This window comes from Sceloporus occidentalis, unplaced genomic scaffold (assembly GCF_023333645.1).
Source record: "Sceloporus occidentalis isolate IW3139 unplaced genomic scaffold, rSceOcc1.0.p SCAF_4, whole genome shotgun sequence".
NCBI classification, from domain to species: domain Eukaryota; kingdom Metazoa; phylum Chordata; class Lepidosauria; order Squamata; family Phrynosomatidae; genus Sceloporus; species Sceloporus occidentalis.
Genome location: NW_028316984.1, coordinates 66,339,791 through 66,365,316, shown reverse-complemented (window position 1 = coordinate 66,365,316; position 25,526 = coordinate 66,339,791). Strand labels below are relative to the sequence as shown.

General features: G+C 41.0%; 1 protein-coding gene across 2 annotated transcripts in view; it reads left to right on the top strand.

Moving 5' to 3' along the window:
• Positions 1 to 16,979, top strand: part of LOC149313944 (glycerol-3-phosphate dehydrogenase 1-like protein) — a 65,491-nt gene extending 48,512 nt beyond the window's left edge. For both annotated transcript variants that reach the window (XM_089520205.1, XM_089520206.1), the window contains 7 exons: positions 3,563 to 3,740; positions 5,664 to 5,804; positions 7,362 to 7,500; positions 8,442 to 8,554; positions 11,236 to 11,469; positions 15,795 to 15,901; positions 16,809 to 16,979. In XM_089520205.1, the coding sequence (XP_089376331.1) occupies positions 3,563 to 3,740; positions 5,664 to 5,804; positions 7,362 to 7,500; positions 8,442 to 8,554; positions 11,236 to 11,469; positions 15,795 to 15,901; positions 16,809 to 16,905 (1,009 nt within the window). In that variant the 3' untranslated portion in view covers positions 16,906 to 16,979. The remainder of the gene's footprint in view (positions 1 to 3,562; positions 3,741 to 5,663; positions 5,805 to 7,361; positions 7,501 to 8,441; positions 8,555 to 11,235; positions 11,470 to 15,794; positions 15,902 to 16,808) is intronic.
• Positions 16,980 to 25,526: the final 8,547 nt, after the last annotated feature.

The window sequence follows — 25,526 nt, the reverse complement described above, 5'->3', positions numbered from 1 at the left end:
CTGGGGCCGGTCCCAAGGCCTCGCCGGGCCGGATCCGGCGCGCGGGCTGTAGGTTGCCAACCCCTGGTGTAGTAACTGTGTAGTGGGAAAGGTCCTGGATGCCTGACAGTATTGCAAAATGTTCAATTGAAGGTTTCACTTACTGCAATGCTAGAAATTTGGGGAATAGAAGAAATTTCATGGAAATAGCATTCCCATGGGGAGGGGGATATTATCACACACACATACAGAACATGCTGTTGTTATACCTCTGTACCATTCCACTTCCCTCTCCTTTTCTCTCTCCAGGCAGCAGGCAGTCAGGGAGGGAAAGATTTTTTTTTCTAAGAAGTCTAAACTACTTGCTTGCAGAGGCTTGTGAAATTAGGCCAAGGCTACATGCAGACGGCCTTTGCTTTAAAAATAAATTTTTGTTTGAAAAGTTGCACATTATCTGTGTTAAGAATTACCAACATTGAAAAGCAGACTGTGGTATCTTGCTTTATTGCCTGATCTTAAACATCATTGCATTAAGGATTAATGAGAGAGTTTTTGACACTGATGTAAGACAAAAAGGAGCACTTTTTTTTAAATAGTGAAAGAAAATGCACAATTTTGCTATAGACCTTGAAGAAATTGTCACTTTCAAAATAAATGAGATAGAAATGTTGTTTAGACTGGAATGTTCTTGCTTATATGAGAGAGCCTGACACCCTGCTCCAAGATTGTCTTTCCGATGCAGTCCAGCATTATTAATTCAGAGTTAAATGGAAATTATTCATTTTGTAACTTTTCAAGAAATACATTTTGTTCCTGTTCTTTCCAGTTTTACACCGTGTTACAATAAACCAACCTGGAGAGCTGGTATAAAAAGTCTCTGACCATACTGGGAGCTGACAAAAGATATCCTGGGATAAACAAAGATGGCTATCTGGGTTATTTTGTTGGCGTACATATTGGCCCCAACTGCACTCAGCACAGTTGGGGGGGGGCACAAAAATACCCATTTAACCCGATGCATTTGGCACCGGGTCACATACTGCTTCTTTTTTCTGTCCTGCAATGATCCGGATCTTCGGTAGTGATTAATCTGGATTGTTTCCTCTTCCCTCCTCCTCCTCCTCCCAATCTTCTTCCTCTTCCTCCTGCCCCTGACCGCTGCCACCGCTGCCACTTCCCTCATCCTCCCCTTGATCCTCCTCCTTTGAAAGACAGCATGGTGCAGTGGTTTGAGCATCCAGCTATGACTCTGGGGACCAGGATTTGAATCCTGGCTTGGCCAGTGGGTGACATTGGACAAGTCAAACCCCGACTAAACAAGAAAACCTGATGACAGGTTCATCTCAGGGTTGCACAAGACGGAAATGACTTAAAGGCGCACAACAACAACAACAATAACGAGCCCTCCTGTAGACTACCTGCTTCCTAGGGCCTTTCAGCCCCGACCCACTGAGGGGATGAAAGGGGCCCGTTCAGCTCGCAAATTGAATGGGAAACAAAAAGTCCAATCATGGCAAACATAGTGAGAACAATGAGCCCAATGGATTCAGGATGGCATGGCCAAGGAGACCCCAGATCCCCTTGGTACAAAATTTTAAATGTGAACGAGCCCTTGTCGTCTTCCACTTTACCAAGCATTATTGTCCTTCTCAGTGAGTCACCTTGTCTCATGATATGTCCAAAGTATGACAGCCTCAGTTTAGTTGTCTTGGTTGTAAGAGGGATTGTCAGTGATTCCATCCTCTTTCCAAAAGTAAAACAAATGGGAAGGCATGGCAGGGAAGTAGAGCCCTAAATGTTACCTTGGAGGAGAGGCCAAGGAACTCCTTAGCTATTGTTTGTCCTTGCTGTAGGTGTATCAGCAAATGACATTCATGGAGGTTTTTGTGCAAATGTGCAACTGACACACATCATTTTGATCCTGCTTTTCTTAATGACTGATCATAATGAATTATCAATTTTTGATACTTATGTATAGTATTTTATCATTATTTTATATGCCCACATTTGTAACTATAAATGGGGGGGGGGGAGAGACAATAGTAACAATAACAGTAGTAACAATAGCACAAAATCGGATGACACATGTAACATTTTTAAAAGTATATTATAAAGCTACTCTGAAAAAAATGATCAGATACTGGGAAATTTATTTTATACTAGACATTTATCAATGATACCAGAAATATTGTTTGAGGAAAGACCTAGAGTTTGAGCCTCCTGTTACCCAGTTTTGGATTAGAGGGTCAATCATCTAATCCTCCCTGACCCTGCCTAATGTAAATTTGAAACATTAAGTAGCAAGGCTGACTATCATTTATCCAGTTCTTTTACTTTCTGTTATATTACTAAATAATCTAATTACACAAATGGGTGAAGAAACTTCTGTGAGACTCCCTCACCACTCCCATGTAGCAACTAAACCCTTTAGAAATTACATGTTATAGCCCAGATAATCCTGAAATACTGATCAAATACATTCATAGGCTACTTTCTTTCTAATCCATATAAAAAGTTTTATTGTGGTCAATGACCACATTAAATGACAGTATTCCAAAATTTACATGCATATATATGGCTTTTGGAAGTCCATAATGATTATTCCCAAATCTCTAGGTTCCTCAATTTTAGGATAGCTGGATGTTCTACTTTATAAATGCCAGCCTTCTATTTGAACAGATGTCAGATGTGAGTGCTCCATTTGAAGATATTAATTGTTGTGAAGTGATTTCAATTCCAAATCCAGGGTTGAAGAAACAAATCCTAAAACATGGGAACCAAAGGCCTTGAAGTTGCCAGTCATAATTTATACAGAAGGCTGAGCAAGCACACAAATTGCTTGGGTCCACTTCACTCTACACAATTACTATGATCCCACTTTAAATGCCATGGCTGCATCCCACAGAACACTAGTCTTTATAGTTTGATGAGGTCTTATAGTTTTGTGCTTGAGAATTACCTCACAAAACTACAAATCATAGGATTCCATGAGAAGCAGCCATGGCAGTTAAAGTGGAATTATAGTGATATCATGGTAAAATGTGGAAGGGGCTTAGGTCACAGTCTTCCCTTATCTACAGTGAGAAGATACACTGTTTATTTCTATTTAAATTATAATAGAAAATCATATCTTTAAATATCATGCAAATCTGTCTTCTGTTGTCTTCTTTCTTTGGTGATTGTACATAGTCACCATCACCTGGACACAAAACAGAATGTTTATTTCAAATTGCGTGCAGCAGATGTTTAAATTGCCAAAATACATGGAAGCTGAGGCTTAGCTGCTTCCTGTTTGCAAGCACTAGTGTTTGTCATCAAGAAAAATATCAAATGATGCATGAACTGTGGAAAACATTAGGTGTACCAGAGCACATAATGTGTCAGAAGAGGCAGCCTATGGCAAAATAACTGTAGGAGGTATAGCAGAGTATGGTTTGTGGATCAATGTAATCTGTGTGAGTCATGCCTGTTATCCAACTATTGAGATAAAGTACATATCTACACAAACATGACCTTCTGGGGAATGGTCATGCAATGCACCCTATCTCAATTATTTCTTTTCTTTTTTCTTTCTTTCTTAAAGGGGAACTGTCATTGCAAAAATTGTAGGTCACAATACCCAGAATTCCACCACATTTGAACCCACTGTAAAGATGTGGGTATTTGAAGAGATAATCAATGGTCGGAAACTCTCTGAAATAATAAACCAAGAACATGAAAATGTGAAGTATCTCCCGGGGCATAAGTTACCTCGCAATGTGGTAAGTAACATAAAAGCACTGAAGTCTGGTTTCAGTATTAATGATCTCATGCTTTGGCCATATTGGGATTTAATTCCAAATAATGGAATTACAACTCTCACAATTGCCTAAATAATTTTGGTTGTAATAAACTGTACTTCCTTGATCTTACAGATGGGGTAGGGGGATGTGAGAAGACAGGATAATGTTTCCTAGTGGCAGATTCCTTGTCTACAAAAGTTTGCCCTAGATGAATTCCTGATAAGCTGCTACCAGTCAGGATGACCTTTCTGAGACACCCTGTATTCTGTCCAGTTATTTGGAGATTTTCTGAGAACTGCCAATGGCTGCTTTCTTCAGCTCAAGAGCAAGGGAAAAAAAAAAAAAAAACCAGGGTGTTGGGTTTTTCTTGCCCACAGCCCAGAAAGATAGGAAGCAAACAAAGCACTGTAAAATTCTTAAGAACAGAAGTGGTAGTTTTGTAATCTTGCAATTGTGTTTGGCTTACTTGTTACATTTTGTTCTATTTCCTCCCACCCACCTGTCTCATGATGTAAGACAGTGTGCAGGGCTTTGCTGCCCACTTATCCTCATCATGATGTAAGACAGTGTGCAGGGCTTTGCTGCCCACTTATCCTCACAACAAACCTGTGAAATAGGTGAGGGTGGCCTTTGGTCATCCGCTGAGTTTCATGACTTGGTTTTCAACCTGAATTTCCTAAATTCAAGTCCAAGTGTGGAATCCTATTGATGCAACACAGTAGTCCAATAGTCTGTCCTGCTATCTCTACCAAAGAGATAGCAGTGGCAGGAGAATACTCTTGGATCTGTGTTACCTGTTTCTCAGATGGCCAGTTTCTGAAGATGGAGAGATCAACAGAGCTGAAGCAGCTGGAAAGAAGTGGCTTGAATGTTCACCCGTGCCAAGGAACAGGCAATTGTCCAAGCCACACCTATAGTGTCTTGGATTTGTGGTCCCACATGGGAATTAGATGTATGTGAAAGAGGCAGCATTGAGCAAACAGCCTTCCCTTCCCATTGCTATTGTTACAGTCTTTTTTCTTCTTTCCTCACTGCAGCCTTTACCTCCAGTGGAATGGTGTATACCATGGGTAGTGCCAATAGGATTTTGGCTCAACACTCTAACCACTCCACTAACCCATTTATTAGTTGCCTTCTATTGTAGCTAATAGCTTGTAGAGTAATACACTGTCTGTGTAGGGTAATTTAAGTTTACTAAGGCTTCAGCCTTTGCTAAGGAAACAAAAATATTGAATATCAAAAATGTCAAAGCCAGTTAGTAATTTAAATGGACAACCAATTCAGACAACAAAGTGGGTGGGTGTGACATAGGAAACAGCTACTGGGCACAACATTGCTGACACATTTTTCACCCAACCAGAAAGAAGGTTATACACATGGACATCACCAAATGGCCAATACAAAAACCAAATAGGATATATACAATCGACCCTTGACTTTCACAGCTTTGGGACTTGCTGATTTGATTATTTGTGAGTCCCTAGCTGTATGCAGGCACACTTCTTCTCCCTCCCTCCCTCCCTCCTTCCCTCCCAGGATTTTCCCTTGGGAGCGGGGGAAAGCCAGGGAGAGAGGGAACAGCCAGGAGGTTGAGCGCACACTGCTCTCGCCCCTCCTCCGCTGTGTCAGGCAGTTTCCCTGAGCTGTCTGGGGCATTGGAAGGGAAGCGAGAGGCCAATGAGCGAGTGCTCCCCTGCCCTTCCAGTGCCTCAGACAGCTTGCTAAACAGGGTCACCCTGGATTGAGGTTAATTCAAGGCAGATAACAACAACAACAAAGTGCTATAATGGTGTAGCATGAATGGGCCCCTGGTGTTAGTAGGTTCCAGCAGAAAGGTTTGCCCTCTTTTGCTACACAGCAGTTGGAGACTGTATTTAATTGTTTGTGGGTATTTTTTTCCAGGTTGCTGTACCAAGTCTAAAAGAATCAGCAGAGGGAGCAGATATCCTAATATTTGTTGTCCCTCATCAGTTCGTTCCGAAAATCTGTGATGACCTTGCTGGCCACATAAAAGCAAGTGCCATTGGGATTTCCCTGATCAAGGTAAAATTTCTATGATGATGGTGGCCCAGTAAGGATGGCACATAAGCTTGCCAGTTGATACGGTGCCCCTGATCCTTCACCCTAAATGACAGGCCTAAACACAATTACCACAGGGTGGGCAACAGTGCAGAGGAGGTACTGGCACATTTTAGTGCACCTGAAGCAATGCAACATCACTTCCAGCTGCCATTTTGACTGAAAGTTAATTTCTCATGCTTTTTGTAGGAAACGTTATTGAAAGACAGGAATGGTTTCTGATTCTGCAGTGAGAATTCTGTAGGTGAAAGAATTTTTTTGTTAATTCTTTCATGTTACCCTTCAACACTCTTCTGTGGCTTCCATTTGGTTTTATTCAGGAAACACAATTCTGTAGTAGGTCATATTGATCTGTATAATGTCAACACTTGGGTTAAATGACCAATGTAGCCTCAAGTTTCTAGGGTACCCTGACTTAATCAAAGGTGTCTTTCAAAATATAATTCAGGTAAATGGACTAGAATTCTCCGGGAAAGGATACAACTTCCAGCATTCCATAAAATGGAGAAGTATCAAACTGTGTAGTTGTAACAGTCATTTTATTCAATTGTGTTTGTCAGTCTATGTCTGTATAATGTTTAGTATTACGTATGGGGTTGGACTATTAAGATATTAGCCTTACCATATCCCTTGGTAGGACAGGGTGCTGGATTGAGCCCTGAACCTGAATCGGAAGGTACCACATAAAGTCTTTGTTTAAAGGATCCACAGAAAAGCAGAACTGCTTTCAGTCCAATTTACTTGCAGAATTGTCTCTGATGGACAAATTTTATTTCATAGCAGCAGCTTTTTATAGAAGTTTCAGTGTCATTTCTTATTTCTAAAGAGAATATAGCCTTTGTAACATCATAATTTCAGTGAATGGACAGATGTTCTTGGAGTAGGACAATTAGTTTCAAAATTGTTCTTATTACTTTCACAGTTCTTGCATTTAGAGCAGATTGTGGAAAGCCAGTGAGCCAGTCTAAAAAATGAATTCAAAGATTTTAACCTACAGAGTGACTTGCTAACAAAGAATTTCACATCTAAAACATCAAAAGCAAATAAGAACACTACTGCAGTCTTTTCTCAAACACATTGAATGTCTGATACCTGACTCTAGGAGCAGAACTTTCTTTTGAAGCATGTTTTTACCGCGTGGGCACTCTCAAAGCAATATGGGTATGTTATATAGGGATTATACCTCCTTTAAGGTGCCATGTTTAGAATGGGCCAGTAATCACACACACACTGCCCCATTATATCCTGATTTTCCTCTTGTGTCTCTTTTCCAGTTCTTAGCTTTTCTTCCATAAATAAGGGGAAATATTCAACATCCTTAGGGAAGTGTGACTTTTGGTTTAGATAGCTTTTGGTTTGACACTTTGCTGTCAATTTGCATCCTATTCTGCAAACAGCTCCTCTACATTTCTCCACTGACTCAGATTTCATAGGGATCAGATTTCTGTTTCTCCTCTTGAAAGGTAAGAATGCAATTATTTTAAAAATCTTTGCTTTGATCACTGTCTTTCTCTTAAGTAGGGTATAGACAAAACCCCCGATGGACTGAAACTCGTATCTGACATCATCCGAGAGAAACTAAAGATAGATGTTAGTGTGCTCATGGGGGCCAACATTGCTAATGAAGTGGCAGATGACATGTTCTGTGAAACCACCATAGGTAATTGACAAAGGGCCTTACAAACATCCCTTTATACTGGTAAGATAAGACAATGTATGCTTGTGATGTAATCAGACAGCTTCCCATTCCATTATGTGGTAATGTGTCTATAAATTCCCATCTGCAAAAAAGGGGGATTGATATCCTACCTTTCTAGTATTATGGAACCCAAAGCAACATCACTCTTCAAATGCTGTTGCAGCATTTCACACATACAATACTTTCATTTATTTGCTATATTTATATCCCACCTTTCCTCCAGTCATCTTGGGGAAGTATAGCTGGTTGTCCTTGCTGCTGTGTGCCTTCAAGTCATTTCTGACCAATGGTGACCCAAGCAAAACTATCAAAGGATTTTCTTGGCAGAATTTGTTTGGGGTATGTGTAGCCCTTGCCTTCCTCTGGTTTCTGCAGCTATTTAAGTCACTGGACCTAGAACAAATTAACAGTTCCTAATTTTATATTGCCAGATCCCATAGAGCCAATGTGGCACCTGCATTCTCAAGAGTACTTTCACTCTTTCATTCATGTCCCCAGAATTGTAGGGCCTCAACAGAGTGGCATAAAGAGCCGGCCTCAGAGAGGAGTGGGGGCATAGCATCTGCATGCAGGCCATCCAGACGATGCCCCCATGCCGACTGCCTAACTAGACGGCAGGCGGCATCACACTGTGCCTTTGGCACAGCGCTTACATGCACTGCGTTAAAGAAGTGGCAAAAAGGTGCTGCAGTAGTTGCTAGGGTGCTCTTTCCACAGTGCAAAAAGGAACCATTTTCTGTAGCTCCTTTTTGGACAATGGAAAGACCAGATCAGGGCTGTGTCATGTGGCTGTCATGGCAAATTGGTACACATATCTGTGCCTTTTAAAGTACTGGAAGCAACTCCACATACCTTTGTTTGATTATCACCTGAATCCTAATCTACTGTGCTTCTTTCCATAGGTTGCAAAAAACCTGAAACTGGGAAGATCTTTAAAGAATTAATTCAAACCCCAAACTTCAGAATTTCGGTGGTAGATGACTGTGATACTGTGGAACTCTGTGGGGCCTTAAAAGTTAGTGATTCCAAATAAAATATTATAAGGCCCATAATGTTTGGCAGTCCATGGGGCCTGCTTAATTACTGAACAGTTGCATAGAATGTTTCATATTCATTAGCTTTCACTTAATGTTCTATTCTGTCAAATGGGAGAAGTTAGTTTCTTTGCACCTGAAATCTTTAGTGTGCCAGAGGCTTTAGAGTGCCAGTGATTTCACCTGTTCAATAGCTGTAGCCTTAAGGTGGACTATTAAATGATTGTTGCTAATTAGAAATCAAATGTGCATGAGCTGGTATTACAAAGAGACTCTCAACATTGTAAGTGATTTTGCAGGTTACTCTCATATGACTTCCCATAACACTCTCTCTTCATTTTATTATTATTATTAGTTTTTATTTATATAGGACCGTAAGTTTTGCACAGCACTTTACAAAATTATAAAACAACATAAAACTAGCCAATGGCATACAATCTAAAATCACAAGATATAAAATATACAGTAAATAGATAATTTATCAGATTAAATAGCTATAAACTATAAAACTGTAAACTAACACTACAACCTCAGACTGGATTATCAGAGATATCAAACTGCAGTCTGAAATGCTTCCACAAACAGAAAGGTCTTTTGTTTGGACTTAAAATTAGCTAGGGAAGTAATAGTCCATAAGTGTTTGAGGGGCAGTTCCAGGAGTATGGTGTGGCAAGAGAGAAAGGGAAAATCTGGTCCAGGGAATAAGAAACCCTTGGCTGGGTCAGGAGCCCTGAGCCTGTGGATCAGAGAACTCGAACAGAATTATAGATAGAGACAACAGCTGACAAACTGGGGAGGCGGCAAACTGTGCGGAGCTTTGAGGGTTAAAAAAAGAAGATTGTACCAAATTTTGAAAGGAATGGGGAGCCAGTGGAGAGATGTCCACAGTGGAGTGACATGGTCAAAACGCCAGGCCAAAAAAAAAAAAACCTAGTTGTGGAGTGTTGACGAAACCAACGGAAACCAAAGGACCAAGGTGGGACAAAAGAAGCCTTGTCAAAAGAAGGTTGCAGTAGTCAATGTGAGAGATAACCAGGATGTGAACCAGTCTTAACAGTAGAAACTGAAAGAAAAGGTCTAATCTTAGCAATATTATAAAGAAAAAATCAACAAGACTTGGCTGTAGCCTGGATCTGTGGGATAAACAACAATGAAAAATCAAAAATAAAACCAAGGCTATGTGCTTCCTTCATAGGACAGATGAGAATATTATTGACCGTAATTGAAAATGTATATTGTGAAGTAGGTTTTGATGGAAAAATTAGTAATTCTGTTTTAGCCATGTTAAGTTTGAGCTGCCAGTGAAGCATCCATTTTGCTAAAGCTGAAAGACATAATATAATACGTTGGTCAGTGAGTGTCCGGAGAGAGTTCTGAAGTGGAAAAGTATAATTGGCATCATCAGCATAGAGATGATATTGAAAACCATAGGAACTGATAAGATTACCTAAAAATAGAGTGTATAAAGAGAATAACAATGGGCCCAGAACGGAGCCTTGGGAAACCTGACTGGCAGCAAAACGGATCTAGAAACCTGACCTCCAGCTACCACAGTGAATGACTGATTTAAAAGATATGATCTAAACCAATTCCTTCACTTGTTTTGGCAGTAAGTTCGATCACTCTGCAAAGAGGGAAGCCCTAGCTCTGCTTCCTGTTGTTTGTGTTCCATCTCTCTAAGATGACAAGTCTGCATGAGAGAACCTCCCCATATGAGGATGTTCTCTATGCAATTAGGGATGCTCTCTAGTCAAAAGTAGTTTACTTGTTTGCTTGCTTGTGGTTCCTAATTGTATGGAGAGTGTAGATTTGTTGCTTTGCACATGAGGAGAATGGCAGGCCTGGAGATGGAGAATGGAGAAGTGCAGTGCTCTCACACTTCTCTCTCCCCATGCTGATTCAAAGTACATCACAAATGAATAATACTAGTCTACTGCTAGTGAAGGGTTTGGTACAGAGATGAATTTCACTAGCAGTTTCTCTCTGAAACATCCCCAATGCAGATGGTGCTCTAAAATAAAGCAGTATGTTCCACATCACTCATTGGGATCTTCAGAGCTGGCTCTACCATGATGGAGAATGAGGAGCCTTAGGCAGCAGATGGGGCATCATGAAAGAGAGGCAAATTGTCAATCATTTAATGTTGTTATTATTGCATTTTACTGGAAAAAATAGGGGGGATTTGTGGCATTTATTTTTTTATTTATTTATTTATTTTAATTCATTTAATTTGACTGGTCCTGGACAATGTGCACCTTTGCCTTGGCAGGGATGTAACTTTCTATTCTACCTCAACTAGAAAAATTTCTTGGGATTATCACATAAATGCAGTGGGAGCTTATTTCTCATGTGCCCCTGATGTTTATTTTCCTAAATTCATCCCCCAAAACACATTTTAAAAAAGATTTCTCATACTTCATGGGAAATTGACAGTGACAAATTGAATGTCTCTATGATCTCAGGGCATTCAAAAAAATTGAAAAACGAAGTTCTTAGGATACATGTTTGAACAGCCCTCTTAATCAAATACTAAAAAAAAAAGTAAACTTATTGTTTATCTCTGTATTTTGACACAACTGAGAATTTACAATCAGCATGGGCTATCTCACATGCTCATACTCCCCTCTTTCTCTCTCATTTTTCCCTGTCCAATTGGATTTAGAACATTGTGGCAGTGGGAGCTGGTTTTTGTGATGGATTAGGCTTTGGAGACAACACCAAAGCAGCCGTAATTCGTCTGGGCCTAATGGAGATGATTGCCTTTACAAAACTATTCTGCAAAGGCAATGTATCAATAGATACATTTCTGGAAAGTTGTGGAATTGCAGATCTGGTCACCACATGCTACGGGGGACGGAATAGGAAGGTGGCTGAAGCTTTTGCAATTGGTGAAAAGGTAAGAACATATTTTGTTTAGAGAGTTTAATCATAGCATAGACAAATATTCTGCAAAGGGAAGAGAGTTGGTTGCAAGATCTCTAACAAAAATAATTTGCATTTAGTTATGATAAATTGAAAACCCAAACTAATTTGTAATTAAGGAATAAAGTTGTGTGATGTAGATTAAATAATTGGTGGTGATCACCAGGTCTGCATGATGCAGCTGTTACAGTGTGACATTAAGAGATGGATATCTTCCAGGGTTTGAGAGGCATTCCACATCCCATTAGCCAAATGCCACTCTCCAAAACCTAGCAGTAATTCTGGAAACATGAAGCATGGAAAATGTGTGTCTTGTTTTTGAAAACAGGGATTCCTGGATGAGACAGATTATCTAGATCAGCGGTTCCCAACCTTTGTTGGGCCGCGACCCCCATTGCGGGTGAAAGTCCCGCCCGCGACCTCCCTCATTGGTTGGGAGGTGAGGATGAGGCGAGACTTTCGACTGCCTACAAGCCCCAGCAGGCTTTGCGGCCTTCCAGGCCTCCCAACCAATCAGGGAGGCCACCGGGGAAGATGGGACAGGACTTCTGGCTGCAAAGGCTGCTGGGGCTTGCAGTCCCGTCCTCATCCCCTTCTCCTTGCGGGTGCCTTCAATGGCACCCGCAAGGAGAAGGGAAGGGGAGCCGGCGGCCCCGTCCTCATCCCCTTCTCCATCTCCTCGTGGGTGCCGGCACCCACAGAGAAAAAGGGAGGAGGGGGAGGCAGGGGGAATCCCAACCTGGAAATCCCCAAAGGGGTCGCGACCCCCAGGTTGGCAACCCCTGATCTAGATCAATGCCAGTCTGGTTTCAGACCTGGCTATGGGACAGAAATCACTTTGGTAGATGACCTATGCAGGGAACTGGACAGGGGCAGTGTGTCCCTGTTGGTTCTGCTGGACCACTCAGTGGCTTTCAATACCATTGACCATGATATCTTTCAGAGTCACCTCTGGGATGGGGCTTGGAGTCACTTTTCTACAGTGGCTCCATTGTTTCCTGAAGGGCACTCTCAGAAGGTGGTGCTGGCGGATACCTGTTTGATTCCTTGACCATTGGCCTGTAGGGTCCCTCAGGGCTCAGTCCTATCCCCTATGCTTTTTAACACCTACATGAATCTGCTGGAAGAGGTTGTCCAGAATTTTGGAGTAAGGTGTCGCCTGTACACTCTTTTCCACCTAATTCCAAGAAAACTCTTTCTGTCCTAAACCTGTGTCTGGCTGCTATAATCGACTGGATGAGGGCAAACAAATTGAAGCTTAATCTAGACAAGACAGAGATGCTCCTGGTCAGCCAAAAGACAGATCCGGGAATAGGGATTCAGCCTGTGTTAGATGGGGTTACATGCCACCTGAAAACTCAGGTCCGTAGTTTGGGGGTACTTCTGGATTCAGCACTGAGCTTGGAAGCCCAGGTATCAGCAATGACTAGGAATGCTTTTGCACAGCCAAAACTTGTGTGCCAACTGCACCCATTTCTGAAGAAGTCAGATCTGGCCACGGTAGTACATACCATGGTTACATCCCATCTGGATTACTTTAATGCGCTCTACACGGGGCTGCCTTTGAAAAGTGCCCAGAAACTTCCGCTGGTCCAAAGAGCTGCAGCCAGGCTGTTAACGGGAGCTGGCTACAGCGAGCATACAATTCCCTTGTTGCAACAGCTCCATTGGATGCCAGTCCATTTCTGAGCACAATTCAAAGTGCTGGTTTTGACCTATACAGCCCTATATAACCTGGATCCAGGCTATTTGAAGGCCCGTATCTCCCTGTACGAGCCCCCCAGAGTATTGAGATCATTCAGAGAGGCCTTTCTCTGTGTCCCACCACCCTCTCAGGTGCATTTGGTGAGAACAAGAGAGAGGGCCTTCTCATTGGATGCTCCCAAAGTTTGGAACTCCCTCCCTAGAGAGGCCAGGATTGTGCCATCCTTACTACCCTTCTGATGCCAGATAAAGATGTTCCTGTGCAGTCAGGTCTTTAAAGCTGAGAAGGATTGTTTTTTTAATGCTGGGCTATACAAATTTTAATGGTTTGTATTTTAACATGTTATATTTTAATTTATAACTGTTTTAATTCTTAAAATTGTTTAATTGTTTTTTAATTTTTATATTTATATATATTTTGTACTGTTTTTAAATTGTATTGTTTTATACTTGTTGTTCGCCACCTTGAGTCCCTGTATTGGAAGAAAGGCAAGATATAAGAAAATAATAATAGTAATAATAGACATCTGTACCTAACAACTCACTAGTAAACAATACCTTTGTTCCTGGTGTGCCATGTTACCTGGAGAACTGCTCAGATATTTGTCAGTGATGGAAATAGTACCAAGTTCATTGAGTCCAAACACCTTTGCACTTTGAACTCAGTTTGCAGCAACTGAAGTAAGCTGAGGTCAAAGGGGAAAAGTGGAGGAGAGAGAAACTGGGATTTTTAAAAAGCAACTGAGAAAGTAGGTTGATAGAGGATAAAGTGGGATTGTTCCTACCAAATAAGGACAGTTGAAGGGTATGCTGTTATTATGACGGCTATGGATATTATTGCACGTGCCTTATCTCTTTTCCCCCCCAATGGGATACATGTACATATAACTTCAAAGATGGGTCTTACCACATTCTTCTGTACGCAGCCTGTATGCAACCTGGGCTTATCCCCTGGCATTTCAAGTACAGGAAAATCCCATCCTTGAAAAGCTGCGGGATAAGCCCGGGTTGCATGCAGGCTGCATACAAGAGAATGCGATAAGACCCGTCTTTGAAGTTAAATGTGTGTGTATCCCATTGGGAAAAAGAAGGGATAAGGCACATGCAATAATTTCTATGTGTACTAGAAGCCTGATTCCTCTATCAGTTGCTGGAGAATAAATACTGGAAGTTGTAGACTTGCAGGCCTTTGTTAGGCCACTGTGAAGATAAAAGGCTGGACAAATGATGCCTTTGATCTGTTTGAGTAGGGTCCTTGTTATTTTCTTAGGGCAGAGCTATATTGTGAAAGAAAAGGAGTTCCCACCCCTCCCCATACTCAGCCATTTAAAAATCTAACCGGCAGGAGATAGCTGCATTCAACTCAAAAAGCAGGGCAAACAGGGATACTTGGATAGAGTGTTTGTAAATGCCCACTCCTCAACCTCCTCGATGCATTCAGGTTAACAGGTTCATTCCTGGTATGTTTGTAGAAGACTCAGGTTCAATACATCATTCAACAATTATTAATCCTTGCTTGGTCATAAATGTATTATTAGCTTTAGGAAAATCACTATGTTGAGCTCCTAAACAGCATCACTGTGAGGATAATGAGCACTTCAAATAACTTTATACATGGAGAAGTGCTACAGAAGTGATTAAAAACATTCAGGTTTAAGACACTCAAGGCACATAGGGTGAATCTGCACTGCAGAAATAAAGCAGTTTGACACCATTTTAACATCCATGGCTCAATGCTATGGAATTCTGGGCTTTATAGTTTTGTAAGATATTTAGCCTTCACTGTTAGAGCACTCTGGTGCCCCACTAAACTACAAATCCCAAAATTCCATAGCATTGAGCCATGGAATTTAAAGTGGTGCCAAGCTGAATTATTTCTGCAGTGTGGCAGCAGTCAAAGACATAGTTATGTGCAGAGTGTGTGTCACTTGTTTTCTTATTGTTGGGCCATGTGCATACCTTTATATCAATATTTTGGTAAGGGCCACAAAAGCTGTAAAACTACCACAAATTTAGGCTGCAGTTCTATGCTCACTATAATGGGAATATGCCTCACTGAATTAAATGGAGCATGACTTGTACACATATAATCAGAGTTAAGAGAATTTTATGCTGGGTACATAAACACAGTGTACCAAGTGTACCTATTGCTCATGAGACAGGAATTGCTTTCTCTTGGACTAAACTCTTGAAGGCATGAGTTGCTTTCCCTTTCATCAGGTTTTCCAGAACTTGGAATCCATGTGCTCTAGGAACCTACTTATTAAAAAAATAATTCTGGGCAATTCACTTTTTTTTAGTCTGAAACCTGTGGTGAGGTCTGCCACACCAGGTAAAGACCAATGAATTAAAGGAAAATTATAGACGAATGTGTATCCTTTAAAAACTGACAACTTGTTTCTCAGCTAATAGGGGAGGCATGGAAAGTAGAATGCTGATTTTCATCAGGACTGCACCAAGCGGAGCTTTTCTTCCCCTTGCCATAGTTCCAAGAAAAATCATTAGCCCCAGCAAAAACAAAACAAAAAAAGCTTCCTTTAGTACAAATAGAAGTAATCTTTAAAATAAATGGTTTATACCTTTTGTTTATTTCAGACAATCGAGCAGCTGGAAAAAGAAATGTTAAATGGACAAAAGCTGCAAGGACCTCAGACATCAGCAGAAGTCTATAAAATCCTGAAGCAGAAGAAAATGGTTGACAAGTAGGTAGTTTTAATTTTCCAGATACCAAATGCATTTTCTGAAAAGCCTGTCAATGTATGGTGACCCCATTCATTTAATAGGGTTTTCTTTGGCAAGGAACAGTAATAGGTGGTTTGCCATTGCCTTTTGCTGAAATATAGCCTGTAGTACTTGGTATTCCTTGGTGGTCTTCCATCCAAGTACTAACCAGGTCTTACCCTGCTTAGCTTCCAAGATTGGACAGGATCTGGTGCCTTCTCAGTATTTAGGCCTAGCTAGCCCATGGACTTCTAATGAAAAACTCTGGTTATTCATACAGTCATCATGGCAAGTTGTATTTATAAAAACATCTGAGAAAATGGTAATCTGAAGTCACTCTATTACACTGTGTTGCAACCTGGGGTCAAACCAGATCTTCATGTCTTTCATTGTATTACTCACATTGCAGATGTTGGATTATAAACTTGAATGCTTGCCTGCATTAGGCAGTTTCCAGCACAGCAGCCTGGCAAAAGCTGCCATATAATTGAGAAATGTCCCCGTGCCTCTCTCCCAGTTTTTACATTTGGGATAATTTTTTGTTGTGGCAAATTATATTTAAATATGAAATTGTACACTTGCAGTCTGAAATAGTTCACTCTCAGGATGTATCACTTCTGAATGTTTGGCTGTCATTTCTACTTGTTTACTCAGTCATGAATACAGAATCTTGTTAGACATGCTAGCATATCTGCTGCTTACTTAAATTCACATAATTTGAGAAAGCATATGTTTTGTCATAGGATACAGTGGCACCAGAGCTGCATTGTAAAAGATGGTTAAAAATTACCTAGATAACACTCTTAATGGCTGTGTGGATACTGATGATTATATGTGGGATGCATTTAGCTGGCTCCAGATCCTTGACAATTGCTTTTCCCCCCCTAGGTTTCCGTTATTTGTAAATGTCTACCTGATCTGCTATAAAGGAAAGTCTGTCAAAGAGTTCATCACTTGCATGCAGAATCATCCGCATCACATATAAGATGTGTTGTGCTTACCAATTAAGAATCCCTCTGCTCAAGGCTTTGTCAACATGATTGTGATGAATAAAAGCAAGGAAACAAAATAATCTGTCTCAAGCGTTAACTGATAACACCTTTTCCTGAAAGCAGCCTACAAACTTTTGGGGTTAATGTCTTCTGTTGAGAGTGGAATTAATCAGATAAAACATTTCAGTATTAACTCCAGAAGCTAATTACATATGAATTTGGAGTGGTAATGTCAGGTCAGCACTGGTCTCATGAAACTTCTCAGGCTCTCCTGAGATATTCCTGTCTAGCTTTATGTTGCAGTCCTTTCACAAAAGGAAGTCCAAAATCTGTTTGAGGCAGCATAATTAATTGCCAAATTTCTCTTGTAGTTTTGTGCCTTCGAGTCCTCTGGCTGATGACAACCCTAAACAACGTATTTCTTAAAACCTAACTCAAATATATTGAAGCGGCATTTAAAACCACCCAACCCTACAGAGAGATGGTTGGCTGGTTGGTTGAAATCAATACACAAAATTCCACCTCCACCCAGTTGTTTCTTGGCCTTGGATAGACTAATACAAAAACAAAATGCTGTAGAGGTTGGATTTATCATGGTCATTCTTGGATGACTTGAGGATCAATCCATGACATATGGATTTATCCACATGTGCCAGCAGATCAAGGCAATCTAAAATTCTCTTCAGTTAGGAACATTAACTCCTCTCTCCCAGTGGCATTCCACCACCAAGTGTCACCTGTTGCAGGGGAGGCTAGTGGGGGTGGGGCTTCTGGGGGGTTTCTGGTAGGCGGGGCTTCCAGGACAGCACATGCTCCCTCTCCCTGCACTGCCCTTATGTGTGCGCCAGTCTGAAAAGGGATGGAATGGTGCATGGGAGATGGAGCGTGTGCAGGGATGGGGTAGAGGTGGCATTGAGCAGCACACATGGGCAGGCCGTCATGGGGATAGGGAGTGTGCACCGCTCTGCCCCTTGGAGAAAAATGGGATGGTGCACATAAAATGGAGTGTGCAGTGGTGTATGGAGCACATGCGAGGGGATGAAGCCATGCATGCAGGGGGATGGAGCGGTGCACAGGGGGCAGAGTGCTTTGCGCAGCGAACAGAGCATGGGGGATGGTGGGGGGCTGACTGGGTGTCACCTGGTGCGGCCCACACAACCCCAGTGACACTACTGCTCTCTCCCCCAGTCTTATTATGTAGCCTAGTTTAACAGAATAGATACTTAAAGGAGCTTGAAAGATTAAAAAAGGTTTGGTTTTTTGTTTTTGAAGTCATAGGATGTGTGGATTGTTTCTCCAGTCTTCCAAGAATTACCATTCATGGCAAGCTCACTCTCTTATTCTCTGGATGACTGAAGGAACAATCCACAACACATGGTATGTAGCCAAGCTGTATAACCTTCACTGGTTGGTCTGGCTGCCTGTGCATGCTTGTACCTATTTATCTTATACTGTCTTATGAACATTGATGGTTCCTTCCAACCTGCAGCTTCACATATTTCTTTCAATGAACAGGTTACCTGAAAGGCTCTTGATATTGCTATTGATCTTGTGGAATAAGCCCAGACATTCTTAGATCATAATCATATGTGTGCATAATCATAGCACAGATGGATACATGCTTTCAACCACCTGGAAATAACTTTGTAGTTCTGATATCTCATATCCTAGGATGGAAAGGGGGGAAAACAGTGCCTCTGTCCTTCTCACAGTCTTTGTTCTGCTTATTTATACTTTACACATCTAAAGAATGCCACTTCACCTCTAAAGGAATTCTGAAGGGTTTGAAGAGAAAGAACTACAAAGTTAATTGGCTCTACTGATCTCTTACATTAGAAGATAAACATTTAGGCATAAAACAAGGAACTAGTCAGTACTAGTTTTCTGCACAAATTAGGACTTATGGACAATGACTGCTACTTCTTTCAAGAACTCAAACAGATGTTTTTTTAAGACATTCAGAACCAAATTTCAACTCCAGCTTGGAAATCTATGTATAGTTGATGGAGTTTGTAAAGCTGCACCCCTGAAAAACCTCTTCACATGAGGATGTCTTGAAAAAGCCCCTCCTTCAGGTGCCAAGAGCATAGACAAAGCTGCTACTGGTCTTTTCAATGTATTTGGCCTGACTCTGTAATGCCATCTGCAGAAAGGCCAGTACATCTTTAACTTGCACATTATCTAGTGAAATTGCATTCAATCAAACCTTAAATGTCTTCCAAGTTGTCTCATGTATTGTGTCATTTCTCAGTGAGATGCTAATATGGTACTTGCAACTCTTTCTAAATAACTATGGTGCATTATAGACGGGCCGAAGAGGCGCCGTCCTCGCGCCGCGATTATGCGCAAAGGGCGGCGCTTCCGGACGCGCCTTGCCCCTCACACATAACCGATACGTCAAGATAGCGGCGCCCTATACAGATGGCGCCGCCATCTTGACGTAGCGGACGCTCTGCGTCCACACGTCCAAACTCAGAAGAGACGTCGCGAGTGCGCGCTTTGGCACTTGCGGCGTCTCTTCCGGGTTCCTGAAAGGAGCGCGATTTGCGCGCTCCTTTTTTGCTCCGTGAGGGAGTTGCACAGTTTGGCTGCTGTGGCTCCCTCACGGAGCAAACAGCAGCGGCCCAAGACCACCCCTTTTGGGCGGTCTGTAACGGGCCTAAGTTTTAGCAAATATTCCTCTCAATATCGAAATGGTCAGTTTAGCCACTGTGAATTTGGATGACATACTGAACCCTGCATTAGTAAATCCTGTCTGTCTGGTAGTGGCCATGGTGTTCCTGCTGACATCTGAATCAATAAAGGAAGCAATGGTCTGGTGGTCCAGATCAGTGCTATTAATATCAACCTTGCTCTTTCTAGTTGTCTTTTCTTTAATATTTTCTGATCTAAACCTACAGATCTATCTATGGAAAAATATATTTTCACATTGAAAAGATGCAAATAAGTCTACCTGGAATAGATTGAAGTGCCTTTGTAATGTGTCAAATATTTGCTTGTGCAGTGACCATTTTCCTGGCAAAGTTCTGTTTCTGCTGAGGCAGTTGGCTTTGAAATTTAAGGAACTTTTCAAATAGACTGCTGTTAATGATTTTACTGTTCTCTCTGCCCAGTGCTCTTTGTTTTCTTGATCAATTGAGTTGATCATGACTGATCCCCCTTGACTGCAAATATAAACTTTCATGGAAACATTGTCTGTGGTGATTTGAATATCCTGACTTCTTATTATCTGTTTGAACCCTATCAAAGCTAATCCCTGATCATAGTACTAAGAGGTTTATACTGCATTTGCTTTCCTTCTGTGACCCATTGGCCCTGAGTAACTCATCCTCACAGCGGGCTCCCCAGTCTACTGTAAGCATTATCTTTTCCTGATTTCCTAATATCTTCTTGTTTAAAATTACATCTCATATTCACTTCAAATCATTTTTTTAGTGTAGAGGTAAGTATATCCTGTGATGTCTTATCTTTAGTATTCATTTTTGAAATAGTATTAACAACATCTGTAATTTCCTCATGTGGGGCTGAGCCTATGACACTATTTATATTGCTGAGACTAGGGTCCAAAACACATTGGAGAAATAATTCATTGAGACTGCTTTAACTGCTCTGGCTCAATGCTAAGGTATTCTGGGAACTGTAGTTCTGTGTGACATTTAGCCTTCTCTGTCAGAGAACTCTGGTGTAACAATAAACTACAATTCCCAGGATTCCCTAGCATTGAACCAGGGCAGTTAAAACGGTCTCAAACTGAATTTTATCTGCAGTGTGTTTTGGACCTAGATGACCTATCACTCTTACCAAGTGCATCAAATCTGCTTTTTTCCAGTATGTTCCTTAGCTCATGTTGGATTTTTCCTTCCCCTTCCCCTAATAAAACACATCCTTTCCTTGTATCCAAATGACTTTTTTTTGTAATTTATGAAAAACCTGTGACTCTCTAGACACCTTAGTGCCAACTGTGGATCCCTTTCAGCTTTGTTGCAGCACATGGCTTTCAATAATAAATAGCCTGGGTAGAGAAAAATCTATATGCCTGTCTTACATGAGCTATGATGGGAACTAGCACTTTTATGAATATTCTTGCTCCTGAGCCTAGGCAGAAAAGAAGATCCAGAAATTGATAGTGCTCCAGCCCAAAATGGAATCTCAAATATTTTCTGCACTCTGTGGTCATAGGATTGCAGAAGTATGCTTCTCGTAAATCAGTTGAGATCATATGATCGTTTGGATGAAATTTGTCCATAACTATCCGCAACGTTTCCATTTAGAACCTCTGGTATCTTTTAGGAATTTTAAATCCAGTACTGGTCTGTGCCCAGATTTGTATTCAGGTCCTGTAAAAATTATTAAGTAAATTCTATGGCCCTCAGTTTGAATTAAATGATTTCAGTGTGAACAGTTTCTAACTTGGCTTTGTTTTTTGGTACCGGAGAGGGAAGATATTATTTTCTTTTTTTTCTTTGCAAATTCTAGTAACCTTGAACAACTATCTGAAGAACCCATTGATCTGTTGTTGTTGACTGCTACAGCAAACCAAATTTCAGAAGTCTTCTCCCTACTGGCACTTCCTTTGAGCCAGTACTGTGGAACTCTACCTCTCATGGGATGTCCTCTCCTGTTTTGTAGCACTCCTTGAGGTTTGAGGTTAAATTTGGATCTGTTCCACAGGGGAATGAAATTTCTGTAATCTTCTAAGAAATCTCTTCCTCTACAAAGGGAAAGATATGTATTTCTGAATTATTTCCTATCTGGTTTCCTCTTTAAAACTGTTGGCATTATTTGCTTTTTGTCCTTGTTCTTCACTGCCCTTGCTACAAATGCTGCAAAATTGTGCCCTGCATATGCTACATATTGTAAAAATTTTAAGTAATGTGCATTGAAGGGTTCTCATACTCAGATATCTGTCTCTAAAATAATCTTGAACCCACAATATGTCTGTCATGCCTCCAGAGCATCTTTGATGCTCTTGAGACATATATTTAGTTGAGATTATATTAGCTTTTCTATGTATTGGTTTAGGAGGGGAAATAGAGATCTACAGCTTTAAGAAAGGCAAGGATTGTGGGAAATCCCAGGGTCTCTTACTGTCTCGCTCCACTCCAGCTAGTTTCAGTGTGTAGTAAGATTTCAGCCAAGTCAGACCTGGAGAGAGTATTTTCCTTTGACAAAGATAAGTCCACAAAAGAAGAAAGAAAGTCCTCAGAAGAAGAAAGCTAGAACCCACCAAGAAGAGAGAACAAGGTATTTAGGAAGGACTATTGAGAAAAAGGAGATCTGTTTTGTGTTTTGTGTTTATAACCAGTAAAACTTTTGGAAACTTAAGAAATTTGTGGACAAGTCTTGTGTTCAGGCTGTGTTCCCAGGAGCCAGAGACCTTACTACACCCAAAGTCCATAGCATTGCTCTTGGGACAAAACAATGTCTGCTTGTGAAAAACACTGAAACTGGTATGAATAATCTTATACATAATGCTGCACCTCATGTTTTCTCAAAGCTGAATCTGTTCTCTTCTCATCTATCTCCTTTAATACATTATCTATTCCCTGAGGTGTTACAGCACCCGAATCCAATGCCTTCCTTGGAGGGACTCCTGTTTTGGGGGACCCCTGTTTCATTGTATTCTTATCAAATGAATAGTTTTTGACTGTAACCTAAAAAGCATTTGGAATGTAATGGTGTCTCCTATTCTAAATCTATAATTTCCATGAACATCTCTGATAAAATTATTTCTAAAGGGGCATTTTTTTGTGCTGATGCATATCAGGTTTGTTATTCTCACTTTGCTTTGTCTTCACAAAATCCTTCTAGTAATTTTAAACCATGTTATTTACACATGCCATCATTTTGGGTTAAAATGGAGCCGCCTTCCTTTGAAGGAATGATAGAGTGATCCAAATCAACTTGGAAGTTTATTCACACTACTGATGATGCAGATCTTTCAGGAGAAGTCAGGAAAAAAAATCGCTATCGAATATCCCAGGCTAAGTGGGGTTTTTTTGCCAGCCTCTCCTCAAAGTGCATTGAGTACATTTGGGATGTGTGTGAACAAGGATTCATCCAGAATTATTTTATAGTGTGAATGGGGCCTAAGTGTTTTGGGCCCTTATCACACGTGGGGGGTTTTGCAGCTCAGATCCGCAGTCACTCCTGTTCTAGCAATGCGAAAAGTGATATATTTTCACATCAGATCCAGAGTCACTCCTGTCTAGCAATGTGAATTCACATTAAAACATGATGTTTTACCGTACCTGGTTGCCTTTCCATTGCCCTTCCAAATCAAGGGGGAAGTGGAGTCAGTTTAATTCCAAGCAAGTCACGCGGTGCAGATTCAAGCAAAGTGGAGTGAGTGCACATTGTATTATCACACTGGAACATACTTGGAGGGTTTAACGATTCGAATCAGCACCCTTGCACATGCTCAGTGGGGCTCTGGATGCTGTCCTCCTTCCCTGCCCCCTCCTTAGCTGCCATCCTTCACTGGGATGCAGGAGCAGCAGGGGATGATGGGATAGGTGTCAGAGGGGGCGAGATGGGGATGCAGGAGGAGGAGGGCGATGAAGGAGCAGGACGCAGGGGGCGGGCGACATTGGAGTGGTTTTCCACACCAGACCAATTCGAAGTGAAATCAAAGTGAGCTTCAAAGCGAATTCTGTGAGTTCCCTTTTTTCCGATTTCGCCAAAATGAGGGATCACTTTGGAATCACTACGGAAGCCCCACGGAAGGAGCTCCCATAGAAAGGAATTGCATCTGAAAACACATTCACGTTATGATGTGAATCCGAATAGTTGGACCTGTACTCACCTCGGAATTGAGCCGCAGAAGCTCTAAAAATCTCCATGTGATAAACTCCTTGGTGAAGATTTCTGTAAAACTGTGTGGCTGTAATACTTTTTTCTGAGTCCCTATTCTTTTCCTGATTCCCCCCATTGTAACTTTGTAATCCTAATGTCCCAGTACTTTTTCAGTAAGCTTTTCAAATTCTCTATCTCAAAAAGTCTATTAGTGTTGCATTCCTTGTTTGAATCAGAAGAATCCTCTCCTGCACTATTTAGCTGTGATGTTTCCACATTGGTCCATATTCTTGTTTTGTTCAGAATTGGATTCAGAATCTCAAAGTTTTTTAGTGTCTCTTCTTGTTCTGTCAGATAAATGTTTTGTCTTCTCTCTACATTTCCTTTTCTCGCTTCTACTATTGCTCCCTAATATAATATCTCTTACTGTATTAGTGTTTTGTTCATTTGTATTCATGTTCTGTCTGCAATTGATTTATTTGGCTTATTAGATGTGTTTAAATTCATTAACACTGGGCTACTTGGCATATTAATTTCATTATATTTTAAAAATACATCAAATTCATTGCATTAATACCTATACTTTTAACTTGTGAATTCCATTTCCTAATATGCCGCCCTTGTGAACGTCCTACTAGTTCTACTAGCCTAGTTCCTAACTGCATTTAACATCTTTTATTAAATCTTTTTTGTTACTCATGCACTAAGATTCCATATGACTTGGGTGGGAAACAAAGTTTGATTGAGAAGCAACACTGGTAAACATTGTTTTCAGATAGTATATAAATCTTGCTTATGTCTTAGCTCCACTAGATGGCAAAGTCTCCCTGCTTCCCATTTGAAGCTGAAATGGTTCGTTCCCATTCTGTACTGTCAAGCAAGCCTCATGTCATGCCTCTGCCTTCCTGTTCTGGGATTGAACTAGGTGCACTTCTGCGTGGAAGCTAAATTTTCAGGATGTTGTCCTGAAGTAACATTGGCTTAACTACTGAGCTGTTATAATTTTCCTGAGAAAATAAAGCTAGTACATCTCGCTGACTCGTCAGAGAGGTGATAAACAAAAAAACTCAATTTTGTTGGCAAGATAGGAAACTAAAAATTGGAGAAGGGAGACAATGTTCCTAACTGAAAACAATTTGACTCCTGCCTTAACCTGTTGGTGCATAGAGATAAACCCATGTCCCATGGCTTCCTCCTTCAGTCATCCAGAGACTAGTCACCAAAGTCTCCTACGCAACTGCTGAAAAGCGCAGTAACATCTCCTGGCCTTCCTTGATTTCATCCCCTCCCTTAATGTCAACTGCATTCCTACTGTATGATCATAAAGCAAGTTTTTCCCCCTGATGTTTGTGCTTATTTTTCAAGTTCACTTCTCCCCCGCCCCAATATTTTCCTGCCCACTGCCCTGTTCACCTACCATGCCAGGACTTATCTCCTCCACCCTGCATATTTTCCTTCTGAGTGCTGTGTAGATTTTCTCCTGATATCACATCCCTTTTTCTTCTGCCTTCTCCAAGCCTATGGCTCCTTGATACAGCAAGTAAGGTCTTTTCTCAGTCTACTGCCCACTCTCTCCTTATTCTTTCATCCCTCTTAGTAGTTCCCCACACAAATAAGCTATTATGAGTGGCAGAAATGCTCTCTCAAGTAGTCTACATAATAATGGGGGAATAATAGTCTTCTGAAGGAAAATGTCCTTATTCCAAATATGACTCCTAAGAGGTCATTCAAAATTATCATTCTACAATATATTACGATAACACTGAGTATGTATAAAGTACTGGCATGTTTTCCACGCAACCGAATTACATTTTTAAAA